Source organism: Oscarella lobularis, chromosome 3 (assembly GCF_947507565.1).
Source record: "Oscarella lobularis chromosome 3, ooOscLobu1.1, whole genome shotgun sequence".
In the NCBI taxonomy this organism is placed as follows: domain Eukaryota; kingdom Metazoa; phylum Porifera; class Homoscleromorpha; order Homosclerophorida; family Oscarellidae; genus Oscarella; species Oscarella lobularis.
In genome coordinates, this window is record NC_089177.1 from 3,148,632 (window position 1) to 3,176,123 (window position 27,492).

The window sequence follows — 27,492 nt, forward strand, 5'->3', positions numbered from 1 at the left end:
GAAGGCAAAGAGTAACGTCACGAGAGGAGAGGAGCGCGTTCACGTGACGTGCGTGAGTATGATACTAAGTGCAACCGCTCTACATTTTTGACTGAAATTCTATGAGTCCGTAAAGCTGATCAGCGAGCTTTTGTCTTCCCACAACGCCAAGTGCTTGATATGCCAGTCGTGTTGCTTCTTGAGCACAGCCCCAGTGAAAAGTGAGTCCTTTGCTGCCATGTCCATAGTTGTGAACAACCTAAAGATAGAAAAAAACGCTTTTACTTGGTGCAAAAAAATCATGACATGCGCGTCACCTGTATTGAGCCATTTTTATAGGAAACGGCCTCAATCTCAACACGTGTTCCTGATCGACGCCCTGGCCTCAGACCCACCCATTCGTCGACTATGCGCGCTTTCTGCGGCAAAAAATTGATCAAAATTAATTTAAATCACCGGAGAATGTACCTTGAGGCTTGGTTCCAGCTCATAGCACATATCCAGAATCATTTTTCGGTCATCTGGATTAACTGTTCGATCCCAGTTTCCCGGCTGCAACGTCGATCCAATAGCAACGTAATCAACACTATTCAAACAGTCACTCTTGCCACATTCAGCCCTTCAAACACTCACCATGGTACGACGTATGCCTTCTTCTGATGTTTTCCGTTGTAGATAATAAACTGCTTAATCCAAGGAGCCTCCATCTAGAACTCAGTCTTATTCGAATGTGAAGTACACTATACAGTATTTCAAACCTTGATAATCTGACCTCTTACTGGCTCAACTTCATTATCACTACACAATGAAATTGCTCCAAGTCCGCTACAATTTATCACGACATCAAATTGGCCAACAAACTACAAAAGTAGATAAACAAGGCACCTGTCATACGTGTCTCTCTACCTGGCTAAAGGACTCCACTTTCTGCTTGTGAATTTTTATTTCAAGACGCTTGACACTGCAAAATGAAATCTGAGTCTAACTAATTTGGGGAATGAGTCCACTTACCAATCAAAAAGCCATTGGCAATATCGATTTCCTTGAATCATCATTGCCAAGTAGACAAATCCGGCGGCATCACTAGAAAGATAACGTCAATCATCTATCTAGCTATTAGCAGTTGACATTGCAGCACAAACCTTGGAAACCCCCTTTTCTTGATTTCGTTTCGGGTCAAAAACGAAAAACCAGGAATCCTGTCTTTCCAAATAGGATCCTCCTGCACATTTATTTAAATACAAGCATTTATTCTAACTAATGAACAAACCTGTCCCAAGTCCTGAGATACTAATCGAAAACCCGAAAATTCGGAAATTCCGATCAACCCGTGAATGGGCTTCCGCATCAGAAACCGCAGCCAATCATACGTCGCGAACGCCCAACTTGGAATTTGAAATTTTTTGATTGAAATTTCGAGTCGGCGCTTGTTATAAAATGCTCACTCCGTTTCGCGTCCGCTGTCCGGCAACGGATGCCACAGTCCTGCGGCGCCGTCGCTCGTGTTATGCGGCGAAAAAGTCTCGGCGAAAACTTCCACGGTCGCCGGAACGCCGTCGAGACGCAGGCTCGTCGCCAAGTGCAGCGACGACGAGAGGCCCATGATTCCGGCACCAACGACGGCAATTCGACGATTCATCACGTGCCTTTACCCTTCGCTTCGCTTCACCTACCTAGCGCGCTTTGCCGTAGCAACAACAAGATGTTCGCGAAAAAGCCTCGAAAGCCGAAAGCCCAGTTCAAATTACGCGTCGAGCTGCCAACGGACGTCGTCGTCGATCTCGAAAAAATCAACCCGACGACGAAAGTCTCCCAATTCAAGCTCCACATCGAAAAAGAGCTCGGCATTCCGTCGAATCTCCAACGCCTCAGCTATCTCGACGCCGTCGACTTGCCGGACGCGACCAATCTTCAGCACAGCGACATCGTCTCGGAGGCGACGATTCGACTCTCGACGTGGACGAATTGGGACGCGTTATTGTGCTCGAGTTTGCGCGGCGACGCGCGTTCCCTTCTCGCGCGCGGCGACGTCGACGTCGACGGCGCGCCGTCGTCGTCGCCATGGCATCGAAAGCGCGCGTGGACGGCGCTCTACGTCGCCGCCCACTGGGGCCACTTCGACGTTTTGTTGCGCATGTTAGAACGAGGAGTCGACGTCAACGAGAGAGCGCCGTCGGGACGCACTGCGTTGCACGCGGCCGCCTATATGGGAAACTGGAAGTGTCTTTGCGCTTTGTTGGAAAAAGGCGCTGATATCAGTGTTCTGGATGAATCTGGGTCGACTGCTTTGGATTTGGCGAAATCGCAGTCGAAGCCTCAGTGCAAGCAATGCGAACGGAGTCTGACGTTTTGCTCGTGGAATTTGCAGAAGAAATCGATTGAAGAACGGGAACGCGACCTCGTTGTCTCCGTTGATAAATTGAGAGAGAACGGCGATAGGCGAGCGCATCAGTTCGCCGATTCGTCGCTGAGAACGTGGCTCAAAGGAGACCGATCGCAACTGTACATGTTTCATACTCCCAACCCGTTTCCATGTCCTCCTCCGCCTCGAGGAAAGGCAAAACCAAAGCGCGTTTTATTTGCTTCAACTTCTTCGCGTAGACGAGGCGGTGGTGGCGGCGGCGGCGGCAATTGGTTTGATCAGGATCGAGCGATGGATTTTGTGCCGTCTGGTCGTGATTTGATGATGTACAGTGAGTCGGCGCTGCAGGGAAAGAAGCATAGGCCTGTACGAGTTGTTCCAAGTCCTTCAAGCCTAAGACCACCAAGTATAACTCCGTCACCTCTGATGTTTGCTCGTCGAAGTGTGAGATCCAGGTCGGATTCAGAAGCACGATGCAGGTAGCAAAATAAGAATCATATATTACTGTAATAAGGGATTTATTCTTGGGGCATTAGTTCTACCAGTACCGAAGTAATTGACTTCCACGCGTGGTTGAGTCAAAAGCGGGACCAGTGGAAAAGCGAAATCGCCGAATCGAGGAAGCGTCAGGAAGTGCTCGAAGAGCAAACGCGCGTTCATAAAGAACAGAGAGAGAAGCAAGCGCAAGCCAAGTACGAGCAGTGGACGGAAAAGAAAAAGACCGAGCCAAAACCAAAACGAGACAAAGAGATATCGCGCATCGAAGAGCTTCGGAGCAAAGCACGTCATTTGACAGCTGTGCGATGAACGGAGAAAATGTATTAGTTTATTTATTCAGAAACGAGCGCGCACGCGCTAGTGAAGGCATGCGCATGGTGGATACTAGTATCCGTGTCTCCACTGGGCATCGCGCCTGCTGTCGCCCGCCTCTGCAATCGCGTAATAGCTCGAAGGAAAGCCAGAGTCGCGCGTCGAAGAGAGAGAACTGCAGCAAAGCGTTTTATTTCGTATCGAATGTTAGAAAGCTCCCACTATCTCGCATACTGTCACTCCATCGTCCTCAAAAGAAAAGATAGGTACGTCATAAATGCGTATACTACGTGTGCATGGAATAAAGCGAATGGCAGTCACGTTCTGTCAAGTGTATGATCATATATACTGTATAGGCCTATATGTAGGTGTTGAGAGCGAAAATGTCGAGTCCCCAATGTTCTCTAGCAATAGGTCAATGACTGTCTAATCTAAACAATTGAGAGAGTGAAAACTTAGACGGAGAGAAGCCTAGCTGTGGTCATACCTCTGCACGCGTAGTTCAAATCGGACCAAATGACGCGCGGCTGCGAAAAAACGAAGAAGCCGAGACGTCCGCCGCGGAGCGTGTAGTCGTACAGATCGCCGGAGTCGACAATCATTTCCGATCCTTCATAGATCACGACCCTAGGGGTGAGAAACGAGTGAAATTATTGACTAACGGATCGACGTCCTTTTACCTAATGAGTCCGGTTTGGGGCCTGTGCTTCAGCGTCCATCTGTAGGCGGTATACGGCTTCCATCCCACCTCATTTTCATCGCGCCAAATTGTGGTGACTTCATTTGCGGTGGACTCGGTGTTCCACAAAGCGTTACGTAAACGATGCCCGGGCCCACTTCTAGACACGACTTTCTAAAACGTCAACCGAACGAATCAAACTCGAGGTCGTATCTAAGAGGTATCTAAGGACCTTGATGTGCAAGCCGGCTCGACCGACGGCGACAAAAGGTCTCCTCTCGCTGTACGTTTCCGTCGATCGTTTCCACATGATGGCGTAGAATTTGCGATTATTCTGAAAACTGAAGACGAATCCCGCGTAGTCGTCGTCCTTGTCCGTATTGATAAAGAACGTCCCGTTGAAGTCGACGCCGCCGAAAAAGTGATATCCGACGGCGAGCGCCGGATCGCTGTCGGCCGACTGAACGACTTCGGAACCGCGAGCTTGAATGCGCCAGCGCGGCGGCATTTTCGGTTTCGACGTCAAATTGACGCGCTGGAACATGGTGAAGTCCGTGCGATCGATTTCCTTATTGAAAGGACACACGTCGACGTCGTCGTCGAAGCCGTCTCCGTCGGAATCGGTCTGACATATGTCCCCAATTCCGTCCACTAGACAAAGAACGTTTTAGTTGTTTAAGTCGTTTGTTTTATATAGGCTCGATCTTCTCACTGTCCAAGTCTTGCTGGTTACGGTTGGCTCGAATTCGACAATTATCGGTACTGTCCGGTATGCCATCGTCGTCGTCGTCGCTATCGCACACGTCGCCGAAACCGTCGCGATCGTGATCTCGCTGGGCGGCGTTCGCCTTTCTCGGGCACAAATCCAAGTCGTCCTGGATGCCGTCGCGATCTCTATCGGTGTTGAAATCGCACGGATCGCCGACCATGTCCTCGTCGACGTCCAACTGGTCGACGTTTCGCACGTACGGACAATTGTCGCAGTGATCGCCGAGCCCGTCGTTGTCGACGTCCATTTGCTCGCCGTTGCTCACGAGCGGGCAATTGTCGGCGGAGCCGAGAATTCCGTCGTCGTCCGGATCAGGATCGCACGCGTCGCCGAGACCGTCCGAATCGTAATCCTGCTGAAGGGGATTGTAGAGATTGGGGCAGTTGTCGCACAGGTCGCCGACGTCGTCCATGTCGTCGTCGTCTTGTTCGTCGTTTGGAATCAAGTAGCAATTGTCCTAGACGAATATACGTCATAACTTCCGTCGTTGATTTATCTATTAGATTCAAACCTCTTCGTCGATGACGCCGTCGTTGTCGTCATCTTCGTCGCAGGCGTCGCCGATTTTGTCGCCATCTCTGTCTTCCTGTCCGCTATTGGGAACGGTGGGACAATTGTCCTGCGGAAAAAAGTCGGTTTGTGAATGATCCCACTTTCTCTTTCTCTTCTTTATTTATTCGAACCTTTTGGCAGAACTTTCCGAACGTACAATTGGCGATTTCCTCGTCCGGGTAGCGATCGAGATCGGTGTCTACGATGCATCGTCCGTCTTTGAAGTAGTGCCCGATTTCGGGACACACGCACACGAACGACAAATTGCCGTACGGTCGACACTTGAAATTGCCCGTGCAATTGTGCCAGCCGAGCGGGCAAACGTTCACCAGCACGCACTGGTCGTCGGCGCGATTCTCTCGCGAATATCCAGGATCGCAAGGACCGCATTTGAAGCCGCCCTTCGCCAGAAAAAAAAAATCAAAAAGGAAAAGCGAGGTAATTTATTTGTACGTACTTGAGTATTGATGCACGACGAATGGCGACATCCACCGTTGTTGGTGGCGCATTCGTTGATGTCGGTGCATACTTGTTTTCGCGCGTTTGCCTGCACCAGACCGGAGCCTTTCGTTTTTCCGCCGGAAAATCCCGCTGGACAGGCATCGCATCGATAGCTGCCTAGCTTATTGCGACATTTCACGTTCTCAAAGCACGGATTCGCCTTCCTGCACTAAAAGGAGGAAAGAAGTATTTAGAGCCAGCCAGCCAGACACAGCTCTTCCATCCTGTCCTTACTTCATTAACGTCTTCGCACGATTTTCCATCACCAGTGTAGCCAACCGGACACGGATCACACTCGTACTCGGTTTCACTCAGAGGATTGCACTTAACTTTGGAAAAACACGGGTGTGGCTTGCAGGGGTCTATAACAGGAACAGAAAGTTAATGAAGTTCCGCTTCCAGAAATTCGACACCTACTTGGACACTCCTCCAGGACGCACACGCCTGTTGACACTGCGCTACCCGAGCAATTTCGTCCACCGTATTGAGGCTCTGGATTAGAGCACAAGCGAGTGCGCGAGTGAACTCCACTGTCGCACGTCACAGAACAGCTAGACCACGACGACCAAGCGCTCCAGCCTCCGTGTACTACAGAACGAAGAGATAACAGTGCACGGTTTTCTTTACGTTTCCGAACCCATACTTGGGCAGTGGTTGGTATTGCAGGATTGACTTTGCACGCTCGGTCCCGTGCAATTGTGTCCGCCCGGATTCCCTGTCAAACGATCGCAGCTCCGCATCCGCGTTTGCGTTCCGCCGCCGCACGTTTTAGAGCACGTGCCCCACACGGGCGTCCATGGCGCCCACGTGACGGCAACGTCCGCTCGACTACCACCAACTACAAGGTTCAATTCATGTTGGAAAAAAAATCTCTTCTAGTTCAAATTACCATAGCATGTAGGGCAGCATTCGCCTGATTTTATAGACGGGAGTTTGCAGTCGAGCGGCGGGCACGACGTCAGCTCGCACGAGACGATATTATTCTGTGAAAAAAAAACCGGACAGCGTAAAAAGGAGTGCCGCCAAAAAAATAAGAAGCGGCCGCCAAAGGAGCCGAAGGGCGTCTAGTGCATTGTGGCCGCTCAAGGTCGCTGCTGCCGGGGACGAGCGTCTCGAAGGGACTTCTAATTATACGCCGCTAAGTCAATCAAGGGTGACCGCCGCCTACATTTTAGTGTTCCATCTAGTCAAACATCTGGCTAAAGGGGACGGAATTTGCTCGCGGCACTCAAGTCGAAACCGATTGAGACCGCCTGCCAACAGTACGCAGAACAGGCGGTAACTCTTCCGTCTCGACGCGGAAGGAATGCGTAATGGACGGATAGGACGGGTCGCAGACTAGTGACCACCTTGCCAGTTTCTGCTTACAACATGCAGCAGTTCCATTAGTAAGGAGGTCGTACGCGTGCATGGCATATATGCGCGTATGCAGACGACTTACTCTGCAAATGCAGTTCACGCAGGGGTCGTCTGGAGAAACAAACTCGTCACCTTCTTCGTATGTCGTATTTCCGTGTTTGCATAGAGGTTTAGAGGGGCCCTGAGAAAAAAAAGGCTCAACAGCTGCGGCGAATCAAGTACGTGGGACGGCTTACGGTCCAACGGAGCCAGTTGATATAGTCGACAAGCGGTGGAATGGCAGGACAATCGGAACAATCGTAAATGTCCAAAAGACCTGATCAGCTCCCATTAGACAATACAGTAGAAAGGACGTGCGCTCATCCGCATACCAGTCACGAAAAGAGACTTCTGTTCCGAAGTGCATTGAGGTCCGAGCACGGCGTGAGTCAACATAGACATGGACAAGATGAACTTCATGTTTTTCACCGAACCCTAGGAAACGTGGGCACGTGCAATGCGTGCCTGCGATCGCTACTAAAATCCATACCCGATACGGTGGGCGACTTCGAATGAACGCCGTCGTCTGGCCGACTCTCAGCTGCATGTTCTTCTCGTACGGCGTGTTGTAAATCGGACTTTGCAACGCTTGCTCGCCGACCAGTAGACAATTTACGAAGAGCGCCGCCTTCATTTCGTGCACGATCAAGACGACGTCGTGAAAACGATCGGCGGCGAGAGCGACGTGGGAGAACGTCGCGACGACGTTGTTGCCCTTGACGCTGTACTCCAAATGGAAGCTCGATCGTCGCGCGTCGTAGAAGATACGCATGTTCGCCGGTCGATGAGAATGCGGCGTGTCGACGGAGACGAGCGTGCCGGCCTGAGCGGGAGCCGGCTTGATCGACGCCGTCCAGACGAACCCTTTATTTTGCTCGACGTTGCGAAGAAACGTTTTCGTCTCGTCCTCGTTCAGATTGAAAATCTCGTTCGGCGAGTCGATTCCGAAGTCGTGCGTGGGCGGCTTGCCCGTCATGGTGGCGCCCGTCGCTGCCATGACGTCGAGTTCCATCTCGGCGGCGTCGGAAATGGAGCTGACGAGGCTCAGTAGTGTTAGAACTAGAACAGCTACAAGAAAGATGGTGATAAGCCGTTCATTCTGGCGACGAGATGCAGATGACGGTACTCTACCTTTCATAGTGACTTGTTCTTCGCGCTCTGCACGATCTCGTTTCCTGGACGCGCTTATATAGGCGTATGTTGTCCTGAGGATACAAGTGTCATTAGATAAGCGGGGCGCCTAATTAGATTTCCAAGCTGACCTAGCGCTTTGGTACTTTCTCATTGTCTGCATAATTTGTCGGCATTCTCCTGACCAAAACGAACTGACTGGTAAAGTATTCTGACTCTTCTTCTGTGTTTTGGCCAGATTTTTTCATAGCGGTCGAAGACGCCTTCTCTCCTGGTTGGTGACCTCATCCTCAAGTATAGTCTGCGTGTGGCATAATTGATCTCTCGCCTCTAATGCTCCTCCCTAAGCTGACAGCGAGCACGCACTAACTAGAAAACCCTCTTTTCGTGCCGCCACAAGGAAGTCTCATTTTACAAATCGAAGTATTCAGCAGATTCCACGTCCGCAAACGAAACGATTTCACGTCTGCTTCTCCTTCATCGTGATCGACATCGCTTAGTATCGATCGCCGTTTCAGTTACGTAGCGACACCACACTAATGAACCGCTCGCTGACGTTCTGCCAGTAGAAGTGTCACCCCCCAAGTGTCGTCGCGCCTGAAAAAACATTCGCTGGCACGAAAGGCTTCCTTCCATCTATATTTTAAACAATAGAAAAATAACAGTCATTTCTCTGTATCACGCAGATAACGACTTACGTCAGCATAGCGGAAGTTCCGCGAATAACTCTATAGGAGGAAATGACGCTTCTGGAACCGAGGGGACCGTCGACGCCTGGCGCGTCTCGCCACAGGACCGGACGAACGACAATCTTCTCTCGGGAATCATTCCGTGCTCGTGAGAATATTACGTTAGACGGAGTCGCCCCATCGGCCCACTTCCGAGCGAGTCAGTACGGTGAGAAACGTGAAGGCATTCGATTGCTTACGAACAAAAGTGGTCTAATTTAGCACGAATAATAGGGCTTAAACAATTACAAGTGTGCCAGAAAGGGGTAAGTCGAAACATACCACGAGGGCGGAACCGGACACTTACAAGCACGCGATCGACTGATCATATCTGGGAACTTCTCGGGAGAAGCCAACTGCATCGACTATCTAATCTATCGCAGGCGGCAGTGTCGCAAGCGTTGCCTTGGCAAAAAGAACAACACCACACCTTAAACGAGTTATTTTGCGCCGAAACGGTATGCCAATGGGACAAGCAACGGGGGAAGCCGGGTCGGTTTAGTCCTAATTAAACTGTAGCCGCCAGACTCTGTTTACATCAAAGGTTATCAGTGCACGAATGCCAAGAAACAGGTCGCTGAACAGATGGTAAGTAGAAAATTAGTCGCATTTGCTCCCAGCTAGGTCGGAGCGATGTTTACCATGTTTGGCCAACAAAAAGATGTAATGCTGCCGGCTAGGAAACCTGTAACCGCGGTTTCTATTTCACGCCTGCACGACTGTGCATCATCTGGCTCTGGTCACAGAGAGACGCTAGCTGGCGACCCCCAAGGTTGGACGAAGTCACCTCCCCAAACCTATTAGTAGCTATAACTGTTCAAGTGAGCCCAAATTATTCGATGTCGTTGACTCAAACATGTCGGGCCTTTCTAAGCATGCTTCCTCGCAGAGCTTCGTTCCTTCCCTCTTCATAGCGCTTCACTATCTATTTTTGCATAAAGTAGGCGACTGCTGAGAGATGCGTTACGCGGATGCTATCACCACTGTATCACAAGCCAATTAGTGCATAATTTCACTGTAAGGACTCTCTCTCTCTCTCTCTCTCTCTCCGTGCCTCTGGCTGTGATCCAATAGTCACCAAAGTCCGACAGGACGTTGCTTCTCCAGGAAGTTTTTTTCGGAACTCCCACGCGTCCCGCGCTTCCCGCGCAATGCTTCGTAACGCACGTTACGCTTTGTGTAGTAACGAAAAATAACTGTAGTAACGCCTGCACGATGGAAATCGCCGTTTTGGATTCGATCATAGAAAAACTCGGTCACAGACTGTCCCAAGTTCGTGTCGGAGCACTAAAAAGTCTCAAATTCAAGCTCGATAACGCAATTGTCGACGCCGCCGACTTGGTCCATCGCAAAGACGCCGCAAAGAGCCTTCTCGAGTGGTTCAATCGCGACGAAATTCCAATGAAAGGCGAAGTCTTAGACCTGCTTCATCGTCTCGTCGCAGTAAGACGAAAGAAAAACTCGATTTCTCGCGTAGACTAAGATTTTTACCTCAGTGCAGCAGCGGAGTCGATACATTGAACTCTCTGGGCGCCATGCAGTATTTATCGCGACTGCGCGGCTCGCTCGACGTAGAGCATCGCAGTCAAATCGACGCGATAGTCGAGAAACTGCTCCACCTACCTCCAAATCGATCTTTGGCCGAGATTTCGATCCCGTCCTCGACTCTCACTATTGAAGCGAACGACGCTACCTCCTTGCCGGAGGCGATCGTTCCGACTCTAGATCAGGCTATAGTGGAACCGTCGTGTCGTAGTCCGCCCGATAGTTATTTTCCTCTCGTTCAATTGTCGTCGAACGACGAGCAGATTTTGGATTCGGCTACAGCGTATGAATATCATCAGCGCAGTCGCGTCCGAGTTTTGATACAGGAAACTTAGTCAATAGAATGCATGACCACGGTGTTCAACATATTGGCTAGTTAGCTGTATGGAAACTTGGGCGTTGGCTTCTGCATGCGCATGTAGTTTAGTTTACTCTAGACTTATTGGGCGTTTTTAGGCAATTACACGGAAGTGAACTCGATCTTCTGGTCAAGTCGTGTCACTTCGCGAGAGACGTTCTCTTTTCGGATTTTCCAGCCGAAGTCTTTCTACAGAGACCCCGTCTCGTCGACGTAAATGAAACGGGACGCGTAGCCTCTGTCACATGTCATGTGTATAAATTCACGATAGGCGCTGATGAAACTCGTCTCTCGCGGCGGCCACGCTAACGACGTCCTGTCGACGGTTGCTATGGATTGCATCGCCGTTCTAGCGGACAAAATTCGCCTGCGAGTGAAATCGTCTCGCGATCCCGCGCTAGTCAGTGCGAAAGGACTCGACGTCGACGATTCAGACAATCAGGTGGACTTACCCGTTCACGTGCCTATCGAAGAATTTGGACTTCAAGTGATGATTGCGAGCTTATCTGCAACGAAATCGGACCTTCTCGTACCGTCGGCTCTTTGCGCAATAAGCAAAGCTATTCGTCTGATAGAAGTATGGAGTTTCTTTGCGAACACGTTTCTGATTGAAACGCAGGTAGGCAGATATACTCGAGCGAAAACGGTCAGTCTACGTTTTATCTTCCCCAGGGGTCTCTTCTATGCCAGGCGTTGCAAGACTTTGGCGATCGTCTGTTTCATTTATCTCATCAGCTCGCCACCTGCGATGCGACGTCGTGTCGCTTTTCGCTTCTGGCGAATTCCAGAGCGGCTCTAGCCGTTGCTTTGGCTCGTTTTATTCGCTCGGCATTGAACGCTGACGAGAGCGATTCGATTCCTCTATCATTGCAACAGTCAATATCGACTCTGGTCATCGATCAGTCAATGTACCTTGTGCATCCGTTCGTACGCGAGAAGCTGGAAGCGTACATGCAAAAAGCGGATCAGAAGCAATACAAAGTTAGTAGAAAAAACGTGGTCAGTTTTCCGTCGTCTAAGTTTTCTGGCCGGTCAAAAGGTTTTTGTTGGAGCGCTATCTTTGATCGAGTCATTCAATTCCTTGCATCGCTGTCTATCAAACGAGCAAGTACTTTCTCCTTATCTTTTACACCGACGTACGTATTACTCTACGTGACTCTTTAAGGATTTAGAAACAATAGAAGCAGGAATTCCAGCATTGATCTACTATCCCGTTGAAGGCTTTGTTGATATGGCGCTTGGTTCTTGCTTTGATGCGTAAGTAAACAATCGCGTTTATAGCCCGTTTCTGCGACATAATACGTAGGAGTGGTAACCAGAGAGAGAAAACGAAAGCCGTTAACGTCGTGCTGAAGCTACTGGCTCACCCGTCGGAAAAAGTCCGCGTAGTATCGTATCAATTGATTGCGGGAAAATTGAAAAATATCACCCACGAAGCGTTGATTTGGGAAAGAGAAATTATCGGCGAGGTGGCCGCTTTTGGGCTGTTTGACACTACTAAAGAGGTTCAAATAATAAACAACATCGCGATTATTTCAAATTTCTACTTAGATTGCTGCGTCGAGTTTAAAGATTTTGACAAAACTCTTTGTCCTTCTCGACACCTCTCCGTCTCTTTTCTCATCCCTGGAGGCATTTCTTCCTTACATTGAAGTACGGCACCATTGAATCTGCCGCGTCTGGCATTTAAAATAAATTTTCTAGGGCTGCCTGGGAGATGACAACGAGTTCAACCACGTCGTCATGCGTCACCTAAATCCTTTCACCGAGAGAGACGATAAGCAGTCGCCGCTATCAGAAGGAACAAAGAGAGTCGAATCTCTCTGTAGGCTGTTTTGTTCGAGAAATGCTCGGTAAGAGAAAAATGCAATGAGAGTGGGGCTATTTGAAATTGTTTTAGGATTCGAGGATGGGCGCTGTCGGCCGTTTGTCAGCGGCTATTTGGAAAGGATCCACGCGCTGTTTGCGCAGCTGAGGTCGATTCGTTGAATGACATTTTTATGCCGCAGTTTGGATTCAGTCTCGACATTCTCTCCACGGGCAGTCCTAGCCGAGTCGACGTAAGCAGATTGAGCGTTGATTTGCTGCATAGGGGAATCTCCTTTCTTTTGGCAGGACAAAAGCATCTTGCGACTTTTTTCTGTTCTCCTGTCAACCGACATTGATGTTTCTCTGAGGAAATCTGCTGGAGGACAGCTGATTATCGCCTTACGAAACCGAGACGTTCACTCTGCTGTGCTAGAGGCCGGTATGGTTTACAAGCTAGTCGGTATGGCACTGGAATTAGTAGAAGAAGATAGAAAGGTACGTCGATTTGATAGGGTAATAGCGTCGTTCGAGAAATCCCTATTTGTAGAGTGGAACAATCGGTTTACTTCCAAATGTCACAAGTCTTCTGTATCTGCTTTCTCTGGCCAATGCTTCGGTCTGTGAGGAGCTACGCGGAGACATTGGCTTTTACAAGGCTCTCATCAAAGGCGAGCTGGCACCTCTTTTCGTAGGACTGGTAGTTGATTGAAAATTTTTTCAAAAAGGAGGCCTTAGTCTTCTCGACGAAAAGGAGCTTGAGATGTGTCAGCGCACGAGTTATTTATTTCACGTCGTCCTTTTTCGACAAGTTGCTTTATCGTATAAAGCATCCGTTGAAATGACTGCCAGGTTGACGGATTTTTTTAGAACGAAAGAAAACGATAACGATTCTCAGATTATTCTCAGTAAACACTTGACCGACAAGTAAGATAAGAAAGTAGTCGTACCCCAAATTAATTTTTTGCTTCTGTCTGCAGATTTTCTCTATTTTTGACCGGTGCCAGCTGTCTAAGCCAGCACAGATTAAAATGTGAAATCCCGCTATCCGATGCGAATGGAAACGGCGAATTACAGCAGATGCTAAGGATATCCTGGCATCTGACGATGTTTGGCGATGACGTAGAGGCCACTCTTGAACACAGTCACGAGACGTGAGACAAAATCTCCTTTTAATTAATTAATTAAAACCCTTAATGTGGCATTGGAACAAAATAATGTTTGCATTTTCTTATAAATCTAATCGTTTGCGTTTCTAGGAGTGCACCTTGTCCTCTTTCCGAACGCGATGTTGCGCTACTGCGAAGTCTTCTTCCCGACACGGCTATCAGAACTGAATTGCGGTTGCTCGAAGGCGCCGACAGTCATACGGATGCGTTAGACGTCTTAGAACGGTTGAAGTTGGTTCTTTTACCTCTTGAGTTGGGGGGAAATCGAGGCACAGTCGCAGCCGATCGACTAGAAAAAGTTATTGACGACGTCACTCGGTCATTTGATAGGTATTTGTAAATCGTAATCATGTGCTGCTGCTGCTACTTTTTTTGTCGTTTAGGTTTCTATCCGTCATTCCTTCAAATTGCGACGATGAACACTTTCTAAATTCTATTTTTGGTCTCTTCGATCGCTATCTCGTCGTTCTGTCGTCATCCACTGGAAAGCCTTTGTTTCGTTGGCTGAAATCGCATTTCAATGCGGAATCGTCTGCAATCAACTTCTGCTTAAGAGACAATAGTTCCCAAGACGAGTCCCAGTTCTTATTCTATAGTGCCGTTTCGCTGTGCACAGCGCTGTGGAACAAGGAATCCGCGTCGAACGATTGGAAATGGAACACCGTATTGGACAGCTTTCTTCAAAGACTCAAACTCGATCATCAGCGAGGCAATTTTACTCTGCGAGTTCTAGAAATAGTACTACAGAATTTATTTCTCATCACCGACAAGTGAGAATTTATTTCACCCTTGGTATTTGTCGAATTGTTGTTGTTGTTGTTTAGGTTTTGCTGGTCTTGCAAACAGTTGCCTGATTATTCGATTCGATTTCTAATGTCTCTCATCAAGGTACGAAAACGATTTTTTTAATTAAAAAGCCTTAATTCTGTCGTTTCAGATTCTAAATGTGTACAACAATAGTAGAACGGGAGCCGTCGATTCGTTTATGGGAAAAGGAATAATAAGAAACTCGGCTCACTGCCTGCTTCATGTAGCCGGAGAGATGAGACTTGGCAGTCGCGACTGGGTTAACCTCGCCGTCAAGCAATCAATAGAAGAGAATGCCAAAAGCCCCTTTTGTTGGCTTTGGTCTCTCGTCAATGATAGAGAACCGGAGGTAAGTAAGGTCGTCATTCGCGAACTGAGGAAGTCCGTTTTATTTCTGTGCTCGAGGTTCGCTGCGCCGGCTTCGGTCTTTCTAGTTTGCTGTGCGAATCTGTTGTGGGATGTCAGGCGCTATTTCCCTCCATCGGCGAAGACTCCCAGTGGCTATGGCATAAAGCCTCCGCGTGCGCCTTCGATTCGAATGAGGCGTGCATCGTTAGACAAAAGGTTTGGAGCCCAGATTCACGAACTCGACGTTTCATCTCATTGCTTAGGCTATGGAGTTTCTGACGGTGGTCGCGCAAATCGGAGCGGAAGTAGTTCCGTTCGACATCATTGAGTCGTTGCTCAAAGGCGATATTCTGGCTAGAATCAGCAGCGATCTGGCAAGATTTGATCCCAGTTCTTGTCTCCGTTTCGCTGCGGTTCTCCCTTCGCCGCCTCGCGGCATCTCCATGGCAACCACTCCAATTGTTTCCAGAAATCCTTATTCGTTGTCTGTCAATTCTGTCAGTATCAGTCGTCTTCCTTCTCCGGGAGCGACGTCAACGCCGCACGATCGACGAACCGATGTGGAAGAGGACTGCGAAATCGTTTCGTCGTCGCTTGTCGAGAGCTACTGCCGTTTCCTAAAATGTTTCATTAATCTGTCTCCCCAAGAAGTTTCCTCGAACATAGTGAAACGCGCCATAGCTATGCACCTGGCTCGGTAAGAGCCCCTTACCTGGCATTTTAATTACAAAGGCATGTTTGCACCGTAGGATTGTAACCGACTGGCCATCGTGGAACGAAAGTCTGGATATTTCTGATGGATTTGCGTAATTCTATTTGAAACGCCGGTTTGGCTAAATCATTTGCATTTTTTAGGCGTTTCCAGCTTTACAGGCTAACAGACGCGTTGGCAGAAGTCTTGTCCTTTGCTCAGGCCTTGATTATCCACGACGTGGAGTCTTGCAAGGAGTTATCGTCGTCTCAAATAATGTCGTCATCGTTTGCTCTGTGGCGCTTCGGAAATCGAATGGTATCATGTATAAACATCGCACAAACAAATTTATTGAATTTTGATTAGGTTTTTGGTGAGACGGTTTGGAAGATGTTTGAACAGCTGTCCTGTTACCAGAGAATCGTCCTGGGATTTTCATGTAATGCCGAGTCCGAAATCGATAGCTTCCTCTCGTGCTGTGCTGATCGCGAATTTCTCGAAGCATTTTTAAGTACGTGCTCGAATGGTCGCCTATCTCTATAGCTAGCTGTCTTTCCAGATGTACTTCGAATTCGTCTTGAATCAAACGGTCTGTTCCCTGTTCATCAGTTGGCTTTGTTTTCTGAAATATTGGCGAAACTTTTCTCGTCTGCTCGGCTCAGGGAAAGATTTCTTTCTTTTCTAGAAGAGAGTTCGGATTCACTTGTAAACGGAAAGGCGATTTTTCTTATGCTCCTCAAGTCTTGGGACTCGCCGATGAAGAGCGCAAAGCGCAAGACGGCCTTGAGTGCTGCACTCAAGGCCATTCTGGCTATCAGCATTGTAGCAAAAAACGCCGCATTGGAAGGTGCAATAATAATAATTTGATTTGTTGCGCCGGTGTTCATCCATTTTTTAGCTGGATTCCTGGAGACAACATTCAGTCATCTCAAAGATAAAGTTGGTCAACTGAAGGCCATTGAGTCTACACCCAGAATGAGTCAATCTGGCCGGAAAAAAGTATCGCGTTGGTATCGTTAGAAGTGAAGTACTAATTTTAACTATAACAGGCGGAGGAGCCACTTCTGAAGGAAGTTGTACTGGATTTAGCAGTGCTTAACAACGCTTTAGCCAATAGCGAAGACGCAAAGGTAAATGATGCGCAATTAGCGTTTCTCGATCATTAATGCTCTCTCCCTTTGTAGATAGCGGCTATAGAAAATGGCATTGTTGACATTCTGCTTCCCCTGTGGTCTTTAGGTCTGGTGTACCACAAGCTGATGAAATCATTGCTCCGTCTACTCGTCACGTTCACCGGTCATTGCCAGCAGGGTAAGATAAACGAGAAAAAGGTTTGTGTCGTTGAAAATCTATTTTTTTGCAGCGTCAGCCTCGTTGCTTCATTCGCAGTTCTCTGGTGTCTCACTTCTCCATAACGTTCTTCAGTTGACCGGAAAACTGCTGACAGTCGATGCGGATAGGAGCAGTTTGCAGTCCGCAGAACAACTCAATCTGCTATTTCAACTTCTTTCGAATGTCGCCTTCAACTCCGAATGCGTGTCGGTCATCTGGAAAGTAAGCGGGATACGTCTAAGATTTCTTCTTGGCCGACCCAAATATTTTGCAGAATAATCTCTTGAGCCACTTCGTGGCAATGACCAAGAATCCGTCGAAGAAATCGAACGAAGAAAAGCGACTTGGCCTCTGGTTGAATTTTCTCGTCAACGTAACGTTCACCAAAGAAGGTCAACGAATGGTAGCCAAACTCCACGACATCATACCGTTTATCATCGACCAAGCCCAACGACTAAACGCCAAAATTCGAACACAAGCGCTTTCGTTGCTCGTTCTTCGCAACGCCAGCGTCAATCCAACGGCGAGACTAAGCATTCAGAGCAACGGTTAGTCACCGTCACAATCAACAAAGAGAAAGAACGAAAAAAAGTCTTATATCTCAGGGAACGCTCTCTCGTTTCTCGTTCGTTGTGCCGAAAGTTCAAACAGCACCATCAGCGAGCCGGCTTTGTGCACGCTTCAGGCTCTAACGAACTCAAGCCAAAAGGTAGGAATACTATACGCGCATTTATTAATCACGAATTGCTCACAGGTTCGATCGCTTCTACGAGGAGTACATTCTCAGGATCAGAAATAGGGGTGTATGCATACGTAAACGTAGAGTCTACATGTACATATTATTTAGCTGCTCCTTGCTTCACGCCAAGCCTTTTGCGAAGAGCTCTTTTCCTACTGAAAATTCTCTCGAAAGTCGACGCGTCGTTTCCATTCAGACACGCGCTCTCGACCAAGTCAGCCAGCGCCGTTTCATTGGAAAGTACGAAACTAATAACTAGGAACGGTAAAAAATTCTGACGTAGCTCAAAGACGAATTACCTTTTCCTTTTCGCTCTGCCCTCGCCGTTCGACCGGCACGATGAAGAAACGCCGTCGAGTTCTCCGGAAAATCGTACTGAATGACCGTCTCGACGTTCGGAATATCAAATCCCCTCGACGCCAAATCGGTGCAGACGAGAACATCCAGTTTGCCTCGAGCGAATTCCCGAAGCGTCTTGGATCTCATTTCCGACGAAACCGTCTTGTCGAGTCGACCGAGTTTCCTCTGAGTCAACCTATCGACGAGCATCGAGTACAGATCTATGCAAGTCGCCACCGTGTTGGTGAAGACGATGATTTTAGATCGTTCTTCGCGTATGAACGCGAGAAGATTTTCAAACTTCGATTCAGTCGACGAAACGGGAACAAATTCCACGTCCAGACCTCTTACTAGTCGATGGGCACCGCGAGACGCAACAAAGGACGAATTATCCAGCAAATTATTTCTCTTTAGCCATCGCTCAATCAGAGACTGGGTTGCCATTTTTCCTTTGGCGGGAAGCGTGGCTCCACAGAAAACAAACTGCTTTGGATCATTCCTCGTTAGATAGTCAAGTATCTTCCAGGTCAATTTCTGAGCTGAACCGGAGAGAAGCAAGTCGGCTTCGTCTAAGACCGTGTATCGTACGTGTTTTAGAATCACGGGCCAACTGTAATTTGCCAGACTGGCTGGAGTGGAGACGATAGCAGCCACGTTAGAGTGAAGCGTGAGACTATTAGAGCCGCTAACAGCACAGGCTTTGTAGTCGTGCGAGTCGCTCAAAGAGTCGAAGACGGACACTACCTGGTAAAAGAGTGTCCCGCTCCAAAACGTTCAGGTAATTTTAATTAATTAAATTTACCTGGTGCGCGAGTTCCTGATTTGGAACCAGTACTAAACTTCGGTAGGGGTGTAATGTTTGGTTACGCAGGTGCTCAACAAAAGGAAGGAGATAGCCTAAAAGTGAATTTGACGAAGCAATCAATCAATAGAGTCAATGTGGTCACAGAGAGTTTTTCCACTTCCTGTCTCTGCGTTGATGACTGTGTGTTTTCTGTCCAGAATGAGCGGAATGCTCTGCCAAAAAAACAGATGATCTGTTGCAGTGCTAGCAGCACACAGTGAATCAACAGACTTTTTCTTGTATCTCTGTTGGTTTTGTTATCCCAACGTTTTCGAGGCAACGGACAAGGTTGTCTGTCAAACGAAACTTCGAGAAAGTGCCCGAGCAGACACAGCGTCGTGCGAGGAACATCCAAGAAGAGTAGCTGCAGCTGGTAATGTTCCTAGCGCACGTCTTTTGAGGTCAATAAGATTTAGATACCACTTTATTTAAAGCAGCCAATACTATATGAAGATCCTAATAGACTATATAAAAGTCACCGATCTGGAGTCAGGTCGCGCGTAAAATTTCATTTTCTGGCTTGGTCATAGTTTTTCACAAACCAGTCGACGCTTTCTCTGATTGCTAAAAAGGCCACTAGAACTGTTTCGTCTAACTAAAGAGAGTACCTTGTTTTATATCAGTGAATTTGAAGTCAGGTAGGTATCGCTTTAGTTTTGCGTTGCTGGCCGTTTTTTTGAATTGGCCGTCAGACTTTGTTGTGTCAAACTTTGTTTACAGGAATACAATTACCTGACCCTTCTGAAACAATTTTGCTTACCACCAACGGTTTTTTGAAATCCATTGCTTCGGCAATCATTTCTGCAACTTCTTTGATTGACACCTCATCTTCCTCACCAACTGAAAGGCCTACATTAGAGGTACAGTAATTGAAATACGCTATTTACCTGATAAGATTATTGGTTCTATTTCATCGTAGTTTCTCAAAACCCAAAGCAGTAACCTGCCTAAATCCTTACCGCGACAACGGTTATTCATTTAGAAGGTAAGGGCCAAATGCATTATTAACCTTAGAATAAATAAATTGCCTAAGTGGCTTTCCTGAACCCCAAACCGTTAGTTCAGTGTTGTTTGCTAGAAAAGAATAGCCATCTTGAGCATAAGATGTTCCAACCACGCTCACCCTTGGCCATGTAGCATTTATGAATAAGCCCAGGAATAACGTGGCTATCCTCAAGGTTATAATTGTCAAAAGAGCCGAAAATGTTAGTTGGTATCACGCTGGTAAAGTGGCAACCATGTTGCTCATGATAAGCCCTTGTGCAATGCGAAACATAGTACATTGCAACTAACATGAAAAATTTCTCACTGATTTTGTACATCTATTAGCCGTTTAGCATAAGCGTAGCCAAAGTTTGATGAGTGAGGAGGTCCATTGTGTATCTAGATCAAAGAAATGCCTAGAGCTCCGCATACATGTATTTCTGGTACTCACCATTGTTTCATCAATAGGATACGTTGTGTGATCAGGAAAAATGCAGGTAGACAGACACGAAACGCACTTCTCAACCTGGAAGTGAAAAAGTGGCAAGGGCAACATGCAGGTACAGCAACACCCACCCCAAATTCATAGCAACAGTGTAACACGCAATCATTGATTAGCAAATTTTCCCTCTATATTGAAAAGGCTCACACAACGAATCTAGCCCTGTCATCTGCCGCCAAAGTACCAGAAAATCGGCTTTGTATTTCATGTTTCGAAAGAGACCCCCGACCAAGGCTGCCAAGTGAATGACGTGAGTCGGATGATGCTTAGCAAAGAGAGCTCGTGTCTCGTCCATGCTCCTAATCCAGACTATGACACTCTCTGCTCACCAGCAAGCTACGTACCGAAGATCCGCGTCCTTTGACGAGAGAAAAACCCACTCTTCCTTCTCGTTCGCCTCTTCCTCTTCAAGAACTGTTCGAATTGCCTTGCCAACCATTCCCGATCCGCCTGTCACCAAGACGATCTTTTTCTCCTCATCTGGTCGAGGTATTTTGGCAGGAGGCGGAGTAGAACGATCGGATTGCTCCGCCATAACGTACGTTAGAAGATTGTCGTTCCTTTCTTCGTCGACGTCGGCCATTTTATTCGCTTTCTTTGGTCTATCATGGAAGCGGACAAAGGGAACCAGGGTTCTCCTGCTCCCAAGAAAGGTTTGCCTTACTGTGCGCATTGCTTTTCGCGTCCCGAACGGCTTTTCATGGCGAAAGTAGACCAGAAACCGAGCGCGAAGCCGATGCGAACCTCGAAACGGTCCATAAAGAGGCGAAAATTCGACGACGAGCTGGTGGAAAGCAGTCTGCAACAGGCATCCGAAGCAACAGGAGTAAACAAATCGAGAGAATGAGAACACATTCAACGATTTCTTCCGTAGACGCGAAAGAGAAACGAAGACTTTGACCGCCTCTTCAAGATGACGAGCGGATGGCTACCAACAGACGATCTCGCTCTCATACTTGCCGTGCAGCAGGTCAAAATCGAAAATGTTTATGACACCATCTTCATTTTATATTTATACGTAGACCAACGATTTGGAGTCGGTTTACGCCGGAGTTTCATTTTCGTCCTCCTTCACTTTGAGTGACATACAAGAGCGATGGTACGCTTTGCTCTATGATCCTTACGTATCGAGGTAGACAAGATGTCCACTATATAGCGTGTTGTTATTGCATGTATTCCCTTTTCAGGCTTGCTGTCGAAGCCATTCGTCAATTGCATCCGGAGCAGATAGCCGAGATTGAAAGCAAGGCACTGTGGAGTAAAGAGGAAGAAAAGCTCCTCAGTGAGATATCATGTGTAAGTGTACAGTTTTGATATAATTCTCCTAAAGATTATTTCTTGTTTTGTTAATTAAGGCAAATTTGGATATGGTTAAACCTTTTGAAGAACTCTTGGAGAAGCACGGCGGAACGTTCTTTCGAACGAGAACTCCAAAGTCGCTTTACGATCACTGGTTGAAAATGAAACATTATCGTCTGTTGAAAGATCAAAAAGGTACGCAAAATCGTCGTCAAAACCTAGCTGTTTTTCCCCCCCTCCGCTATAAAGTTCAACCGATGCTTCACGGGGATACGCTGATGAGCTTCTCCGATGCTGAAGAACAATTGGAAAAAGCGGAGAAAGACCAGCAGCAACGAAAAGATCAGTTACACTCGGCGATTGTCCGGGACGATGCTCTTGAACAAGGCCAGTAGAAAGAAAAACCACGACGTCAGCAACATCATCTGTACTCTAGATTTGAACTACATTGACAGGCAGCAAAAGAGAGCTATAAGGCGACTAGAGCAGGACATACCGAAATGGCAGACGCTCGTTGAAGGTTCCACTGCTCAAGGTCAGATGACTGAGTTAAAGATTAATCAAGTGAAATTTTTCTTTTTTTCAAGAATTTGATTCTCAAACGTTTGCTGTATTGAAGGGTCGCATTGTTCGTTACTTGATGCGCTCTCAAGAAGTACACCTCCTTTGACACTTCGTAGTTTCCACTGTATTTCACTTTAGATCACTGTTGGCCGATCTACAGATAGTTTCAGTGTCGACGTCGATCTGTCACTTGAAGGCCCAGCATCTAAAATTTCAAGGAAACAGGTAGATTCACTACGGTAGCTACGTATGTCCATTGGCCTTAGTTCTCCTTTTCTCAAGGCTGTTATCAAAATGAAGCCCGATGGCGAATTTCTCTTCTTCAATGAAGGAAAGCGACCCGTCTTTATTGACGGAAAACCCGTTTTGAATGGAAGCAAGGCTAAGATTCGGCACAGTTCCGTTGTTGAAGTAAGTAATGAAATTGTTTGAAGGCCATCCATCATCCATGATGTTGGAAAACTATTCTAGGTTGGAGAATTGGCCTTTACGTTTCTCGTTAACACCGATCTAGTGCATTCTCTGTGCGCAAAACCTGCCGCAAATTACGTATGAGAAAATTAGACCATAGATAAATGAGGTTACGCGTGGTCACACCTATCGAACGTGCGCGAACGTCGTCCAAAAAAATGGACGAAGGACGAAGTGCTTACTCTGAGCGCGACTCGCTCCTATCAGACATCGAGCGTCTGAAACAAGCGCTAGCGGACGAAACCGACTCGGAAGAGGACGAAATCGAAGAAAACGCGCTGGATGACGCCGAAGAATCGACGAACGGTCCGACGAAACTCGCCACGCACGATTGAAGTCGATTTGCCGCGTACGTAGAACTGTTCGAAGGAGACAGCGCATCGGATCTCCTCTCCTATTTGCTGTCGAACGAAGATCTGTACGCGTTCACCGTCACCGAATCGGACGTGAACTGTCTTCTCGACGAGATACGGCGTCACACAGCCGATCAACTGCAAGAGCTCGAGGGACTTCGATTGAACGAGATCGAGGCCCCTCCCGAAGCGAAACAGCCGCCGTCATTGCGCGAAGTAGTCAAGCAACCCCAGCCGCCGTTTCGCGATCGGGAGAGGGGGAGAATCGTCGAGATACTGAGACTCAATCGGGAATATCAGGTGGCGTACGAAACGCCTTGGGGTTATAATTGAAATTATGTTCAATCTTATTTTTTCAGGCGGTGTTGGAGGAAAAGATTTGCGAAATAGACACGGGGCTTCAGAGAATTGAAGCCAACAGGGTGACTAGTTCTCGTCTGTCATCTAGTTTTTTAAAATTAAATTTCGTTTTTCAGGCCTCTCTTGAAGAAAGTGCGTCAAAGGGCAAGAGCGGCAAGGTTGGGATTAAATGCTTGACGCTAAAACGGTTTTTGGGACCGTATTTTGCCGATGCCCGTGGACTCGTAAGAATATCTGAATTCTTTGTGCCAGCTATAACATTCTTTATAGCCGCCTCCTGATAACGAGGACACCAAGCTGAGGAAAGCGGTCGCTTGCTTGTCGGCTGAAAAGCCAAGGAATTGTATGTATGTATAAGATGGGTGAATACCTGATATTGTTTTTTTTTTCTGTCAGGGAGTGATCAGAATAAAGCGGCGTTGTATCGAGCCGTCAAGATGCAGACACTCGAGGCAAAGTGCACGTCTCATATGTCAAGGTAGTGGCGAATTGGATTTTTAATGTAGAAACATTCCGATTGTTTTTACTGCCCTTAGACTCAATGCTCTTCTTAGTCAAGCTGAAGACGTTTCGTCCGAACGCGAAGAAATAGAAGCGCAATTGGAAGAAATAAAGTAGTAAAAAATAGGATCAAATTAATCAATTAATTAATTTCCCAATAGGAAACTGCCCGATGATGTTCTTTTGAAAGATTTTAGCATGATCGACTGGTATCAAGTAGAAATTGAAGTAACATAAGATGAATGCGTCAGCGTGTCATTTTTTCAATTTTTCATCCAAATAGGTCATGGAACACAGTGCATCCAGCTGTCGAGCCCGATGGATCATGGTGGATCACCCGCGTATCAATAAGACACAGTGGACGGAAGAAGAGTCAGCTGAGCTGGTTGATTTGGTGAAGAAACACGGTGACAGAAACTGGTGCTTGATAGCAGAAAGCCTAAAGGTAAAAAAACGCCTCGTTTTGGGACGAGAGAAAAAGTTTGTGAAATCTTTTATCAGACGAATCGGACTCCCGTGAGTTGCTTGCAACGGTATCTACGCGTCGCCGATCCATTATTCCAAAGCCGGTTGGTTGACAATGGAACGAAGAGTCGTCGACCTTGGAAAGACCGAATTCTTTTATAGGGTATGGACGGACGATGAAGACGCGCGGCTGATCGAAGCGATCAGCCTTTACGGAAACTCTCGATGGATTGACATTGCCGACTACGTGGGCGATCGTTTGGCCGCTCAATGTCAATCTCGTTGGGAGTCGGTCAATCCGAGACTAAAGAAGGGACGATGGACAATGAAAGAAGACCAGGTACGGCGTAAAAAAATGTGACCTCGTGCAAGCGTCTTATCTTATCTTTGGGAAGACTATTCTGAAATATGTTCGGATACTTGGCCTCAAGTGGGCTAGCGTTGCCAAATTTTTGCCAGGACGAAGTGGACGTCAAGTGAGAGAAAGGTTAGAGAGATTAGCAGACTTTGTTGACCGAAACGCAAGCGCTTGTTTAGATACGTACATCGTCTCGATCCCAAGTTGTCCCATAAGCATTGGCGTCGCGTAGAAGATTCGCGTCTGATGAAAATCGTCGCGGAAGTGGGACGCGGTATGCGTATGAGCGTTATTAATTAATTGATCACGCGAAATAGTTCCATTTTCGTTTGTTAGACAATTGGGCCGAAGTAGCTCAGAGAATGGCGAATCGAACCAAACGGTCGTGTTTTAATCGATGGGCGCGTCTGTCGACGTTCGAAGAAGTAGCCTAGGTAACGAAAGAACGTGTCGGATAATCAAAGTTATTTTCTTAGGTGGAAGACTATTTTTATAAAAAATTCATGAACCAGTCAAAACGCGGATCGCTTTTTAGGTCAAAGGACGGCGTAAGGACACTTTATAGTCGTAGCACCCGGGGGGTCTGGTTTGAATCTTGTTCTCTTGGCAGGTTACCGAGAGCGATATACGAGCCGACGCAGCGCGACGAGCGCGACGACATACGTCGTCCCAGCCGTCTCGTCGCAATAGACGTGACGACGAAGAGGAGGAGGAGGAAGAGGAGGAAGATGTCACGAGCAACGACCTGGACGAGAGCGAGGAAGAGGAAACGACGAATCATCTCGCGTCGGCGGCGCATGTATGGGAAAAGAAGCGCGATCCGCTTTATCTTCCTAAACGAAAGCGTCGACGTAAGACGAGGAGAACGTTCAAGAAACGAAAGCCCAAAGTCGACAAAGCACTGTTCAAGAACGAGGATGAAGAGGATGAAGACGACGACAACGACGACGACGACGACGACAGCGAGGAGGAGGAGAAAAACGACGACGATGACGACGATGACGACGAGGAAGACTCCTTTTTGTATCATTACGGTCCCCAGTACGATGCCGTTCTCGACGACACACCAGGCAATAGTCGAGGAGGAAAAGCCACCGCCGTCGTCTCTGAATCATCTCCTCTCTTTGCTCCTCTTTCGCTTCTTCTGCGCATTTTCAGGGTCGACGTGAACGGAGCGTTGGAGACTATTCGAAAGAGAGCGGCTGCGGCTGCAGAAGGGCGCGAAGTCAGTGCAGAGGAAACGTCGTCGTCTCACCCGGACCCTTCGTTTCAACTCGACGTACCTCTCCTACCGGCATCTTGGTGCACTATAATTGGCCTGCGCTGTTTGTTTATGAGCCGTCGACGCCTGATCAGTTCCGCTAAGAGTTTGCTGAAAAGCGAAAACGAAGAGGCCCATCAGTTTCGACTCACGGACGAGCTGAAGAATAGTCACGACTATCAACTCCTCCGAAACCGATTTAGAAGTCTGTTTTTCTGGCCTACGATTATGACAGGACTGGCGCCGCAAGCAGCGACCAAGTAAGTTCTTTTCACATTTTTTTCTTTGCGTCAGAGCAACTCCCAAATTTCTATATTAACTAATGCGTGTTATTTTCCTAACGAGATTAGATGATTAGATACTTCAAGTGGCACTGGCATTTAATCAATAGAATAGAAACGACAAATAAAATTGATAGCAAAGGCAAACGAAAGGAAAAAGCTCGTGCGATGACCGAAAAAAACGATTTTTTTAAATCTTACAACAGACACAGCGGGGGAAAAAGAAAAAAAAAGAGGAGACATGAAATACTCAGTCAGATAGAGAGAGAGAGAAAGAGAGAGAAGAGAAAGAATAAAGAGGTGAGGAGAAAAAAACGTGGGTGGGGTCCCCTCCCTCCCTCCCCTACAAAAGCGTACAGCAACCCGACGGCTTAGGCGGTTGACTCTTCGCATTCATCTCGCGAACGATTTCGGCGAAGACGTCGTTGACGTTCTCGCGCGTCTTCGCCGACGTCTCGAAGAAGGGACACTGCCACTCGGTCGCCAACTGTTCGGCGTCCTTCGACGCGACTTCGCGCTCGATTTCTAAATCGGACTTATTCCCGACGAGAATAATGGGCGCCGTGTCCGATCCTTTGACGCGAAGAATCTGCTCGCGCATCGGCTTGACGTCGGCGAACGAGTGTTCGTTGATGATGCTATAGACGAGGAGAAAACCCTGCCCGTTTTTGATGTAGAGATCGCGCATCGACGCGAACTGTTCCGTGCCGGCCGTGTCGAGGATTTCGAGAACGGCGGGCACCTGATCGACTTCGATTTCCTTCCGATAGAAGTCCTCGATCGTCGGGTCGTACTTTTCGACGAACGTGCCCGAAACGAATTGGACGGTGAGCGCCGATTTGCCGACGCCGCCCGAGCCGAGAACGACGACCTTGTACTCTTTCATCGCGACGACGATCTACGCTGTTCGCCGCGACGGACGCGGCGGCGAGAGGCGTTGCGATAAGAGGGACGAACGCGCTCGGCGACGGAGAGAGTACGTCGCGTTTTCTTTTTTCCACGCGCCGGATATCGAGCGTTGCAGTGTTCGAGACTTTTGTTGCTGCGATCGAATCGATTATTCCATTCGAATCGCGTCGAGCGATTATTGAGTTGGACGTCCGACTGACTATTGACTAAGCGTTCCCAAAAACGGACCAGCGCTGCCACATGCACTCTTTATAGGAGGGTGGGGCAACGGCACACAGACCACGCGTGCGCGTGCCG

The 27,492-nt window shown here is 47.9% G+C and overlaps 9 protein-coding genes across 21 annotated transcripts; 4 read left to right on the forward strand and 5 right to left on the reverse strand.

The window, feature by feature from the left end:
- Positions 1 to 38: 38 nt before the first annotated feature.
- LOC136184328 (D-amino-acid oxidase-like) lies at positions 39 to 1,669 on the reverse strand. The gene is made up of 10 exons (XM_065971212.1): positions 1,425 to 1,669; positions 1,250 to 1,364; positions 1,122 to 1,201; positions 991 to 1,062; positions 886 to 940; positions 738 to 839; positions 613 to 686; positions 448 to 565; positions 297 to 398; positions 39 to 238 (listed from the first exon to the last, which is right to left on the reverse strand). The coding sequence occupies exons 1-10, from the start codon at positions 1,616 to 1,618 to the stop codon at positions 80 to 82; spliced, it is 1,071 nt and encodes a 356-aa protein (XP_065827284.1). The 5' UTR covers positions 1,619 to 1,669; the 3' UTR covers positions 39 to 79.
- Positions 1,662 to 5,228, forward strand: LOC136184321 (uncharacterized). The gene is made up of 2 exons (XM_065971204.1): positions 1,662 to 2,820; positions 2,878 to 5,228. The coding sequence occupies exons 1-2, from the start codon at positions 1,682 to 1,684 to the stop codon at positions 3,146 to 3,148; spliced, it is 1,410 nt and encodes a 469-aa protein (XP_065827276.1). The 5' UTR covers positions 1,662 to 1,681; the 3' UTR covers positions 3,149 to 5,228.
- Positions 3,328 to 8,645, reverse strand: LOC136184311 (cartilage oligomeric matrix protein-like). Its single transcript, XM_065971193.1, has 18 exons — positions 8,313 to 8,645; positions 8,182 to 8,255; positions 7,541 to 8,118; positions 7,383 to 7,485; positions 7,248 to 7,327; positions 7,094 to 7,192; positions 6,542 to 6,635; positions 6,296 to 6,490; positions 6,070 to 6,240; positions 5,887 to 6,014; positions 5,609 to 5,821; positions 5,283 to 5,552; positions 5,111 to 5,218; positions 4,543 to 5,056; positions 4,063 to 4,481; positions 3,832 to 4,004; positions 3,639 to 3,778; positions 3,328 to 3,582 (listed from the first exon to the last, which is right to left on the reverse strand). The coding sequence occupies exons 1-18, from the start codon at positions 8,342 to 8,344 to the stop codon at positions 3,578 to 3,580; spliced, it is 3,396 nt and encodes a 1,131-aa protein (XP_065827265.1). The 5' UTR covers positions 8,345 to 8,645; the 3' UTR covers positions 3,328 to 3,577.
- On the forward strand, positions 8,312 to 19,568 carry LOC136184308 (rotatin-like). Of its 11 annotated transcripts, XM_065971184.1 has the most exons (38): positions 8,323 to 8,382; positions 8,432 to 9,078; positions 9,132 to 9,926; positions 9,984 to 10,091; positions 10,156 to 10,352; positions 10,406 to 10,737; positions 10,911 to 11,025; positions 11,084 to 11,431; positions 11,485 to 11,793; positions 11,852 to 11,920; positions 11,978 to 12,069; positions 12,119 to 12,317; positions 12,364 to 12,465; positions 12,517 to 12,665; positions 12,713 to 12,872; positions 12,928 to 13,116; positions 13,169 to 13,289; positions 13,347 to 13,440; positions 13,489 to 13,545; positions 13,599 to 13,772; positions 13,878 to 14,117; positions 14,171 to 14,557; positions 14,612 to 14,675; positions 14,725 to 14,943; positions 15,000 to 15,158; positions 15,206 to 15,639; positions 15,692 to 15,748; positions 15,798 to 15,951; positions 16,000 to 16,144; positions 16,193 to 16,480; positions 16,532 to 16,632; positions 16,683 to 16,763; positions 16,818 to 16,944; positions 16,997 to 17,187; positions 17,240 to 17,513; positions 17,571 to 17,674; positions 17,720 to 18,821; positions 18,915 to 19,568. In XM_065971184.1, exons 4-37 carry the CDS (start codon positions 10,061 to 10,063, stop codon positions 17,762 to 17,764), a joined length of 5,808 nt encoding a protein of 1,935 aa, XP_065827256.1. In that variant the 5' UTR covers positions 8,323 to 8,382; positions 8,432 to 9,078; positions 9,132 to 9,926; positions 9,984 to 10,060; the 3' UTR covers positions 17,765 to 18,821; positions 18,915 to 19,568. The 11 variants fall into 11 exon arrangements, with proteins under 11 accessions (XP_065827254.1, XP_065827256.1, XP_065827252.1 ...); XM_065971182.1 differs by having other exon boundaries at positions 8,312 to 8,382; positions 8,432 to 8,475; positions 8,530 to 9,078; positions 9,132 to 10,352; XM_065971180.1 differs by having other exon boundaries at positions 9,132 to 10,352; positions 17,720 to 18,256; positions 18,307 to 18,821.
- LOC136184325 (uncharacterized) lies at positions 17,684 to 19,259 on the reverse strand. The gene is made up of 5 exons (XM_065971209.1): positions 19,119 to 19,259; positions 18,991 to 19,060; positions 18,846 to 18,940; positions 18,004 to 18,787; positions 17,684 to 17,959 (listed from the first exon to the last, which is right to left on the reverse strand). Exons 1-5 carry the CDS (start codon positions 19,236 to 19,238, stop codon positions 17,805 to 17,807), a joined length of 1,224 nt encoding a protein of 407 aa, XP_065827281.1. The 5' UTR covers positions 19,239 to 19,259; the 3' UTR covers positions 17,684 to 17,804.
- Positions 19,300 to 20,971, reverse strand: LOC136184326 (GDP-L-fucose synthase-like). The gene is made up of 11 exons (XM_065971210.1): positions 20,718 to 20,971; positions 20,558 to 20,672; positions 20,448 to 20,501; positions 20,323 to 20,397; positions 20,197 to 20,270; positions 20,011 to 20,144; positions 19,897 to 19,961; positions 19,775 to 19,841; positions 19,648 to 19,727; positions 19,496 to 19,595; positions 19,300 to 19,451 (listed from the first exon to the last, which is right to left on the reverse strand). The coding sequence occupies exons 1-11, from the start codon at positions 20,954 to 20,956 to the stop codon at positions 19,396 to 19,398; spliced, it is 1,059 nt and encodes a 352-aa protein (XP_065827282.1). The 5' UTR covers positions 20,957 to 20,971; the 3' UTR covers positions 19,300 to 19,395.
- On the forward strand, positions 20,897 to 22,815 carry LOC136184322 (microspherule protein 1-like). Of its 3 annotated transcripts, XM_065971207.1 has the most exons (12): positions 20,897 to 21,026; positions 21,084 to 21,199; positions 21,248 to 21,343; positions 21,396 to 21,505; positions 21,561 to 21,669; positions 21,729 to 21,867; positions 21,922 to 22,059; positions 22,109 to 22,207; positions 22,260 to 22,327; positions 22,375 to 22,461; positions 22,519 to 22,647; positions 22,708 to 22,815. In XM_065971207.1, the coding sequence occupies exons 1-12, from the start codon at positions 20,981 to 20,983 to the stop codon at positions 22,789 to 22,791; spliced, it is 1,221 nt and encodes a 406-aa protein (XP_065827279.1). In that variant the 5' UTR covers positions 20,897 to 20,980; the 3' UTR covers positions 22,792 to 22,815. The 3 variants fall into 3 exon arrangements, with proteins under 3 accessions (XP_065827279.1, XP_065827277.1, XP_065827278.1); XM_065971205.1 differs by having other exon boundaries at positions 21,729 to 22,059; XM_065971206.1 differs by having other exon boundaries at positions 20,898 to 21,026; positions 21,087 to 21,199; positions 21,729 to 22,059.
- Positions 22,806 to 26,444, forward strand: LOC136184313 (snRNA-activating protein complex subunit 4-like). The gene is made up of 16 exons (XM_065971195.1): positions 22,806 to 23,013; positions 23,065 to 23,360; positions 23,420 to 23,482; positions 23,537 to 23,644; positions 23,691 to 23,763; positions 23,817 to 23,898; positions 23,957 to 24,034; positions 24,083 to 24,149; positions 24,205 to 24,366; positions 24,423 to 24,490; positions 24,549 to 24,726; positions 24,782 to 24,873; positions 24,924 to 25,018; positions 25,081 to 25,169; positions 25,221 to 25,292; positions 25,355 to 26,444. Exons 1-16 carry the CDS (start codon positions 22,812 to 22,814, stop codon positions 26,267 to 26,269), a joined length of 2,640 nt encoding a protein of 879 aa, XP_065827267.1. The 5' UTR covers positions 22,806 to 22,811; the 3' UTR covers positions 26,270 to 26,444.
- LOC136184329 (ras-related protein Rap-2a-like) lies at positions 26,368 to 27,475 on the reverse strand. Its single transcript, XM_065971213.1, has one exon. The coding sequence runs from the start codon at positions 27,170 to 27,172 to the stop codon at positions 26,630 to 26,632; it is 543 nt and encodes a 180-aa protein (XP_065827285.1). The 5' UTR covers positions 27,173 to 27,475; the 3' UTR covers positions 26,368 to 26,629.
- Between the last annotated feature and the right edge of the window lie 17 nt (positions 27,476 to 27,492).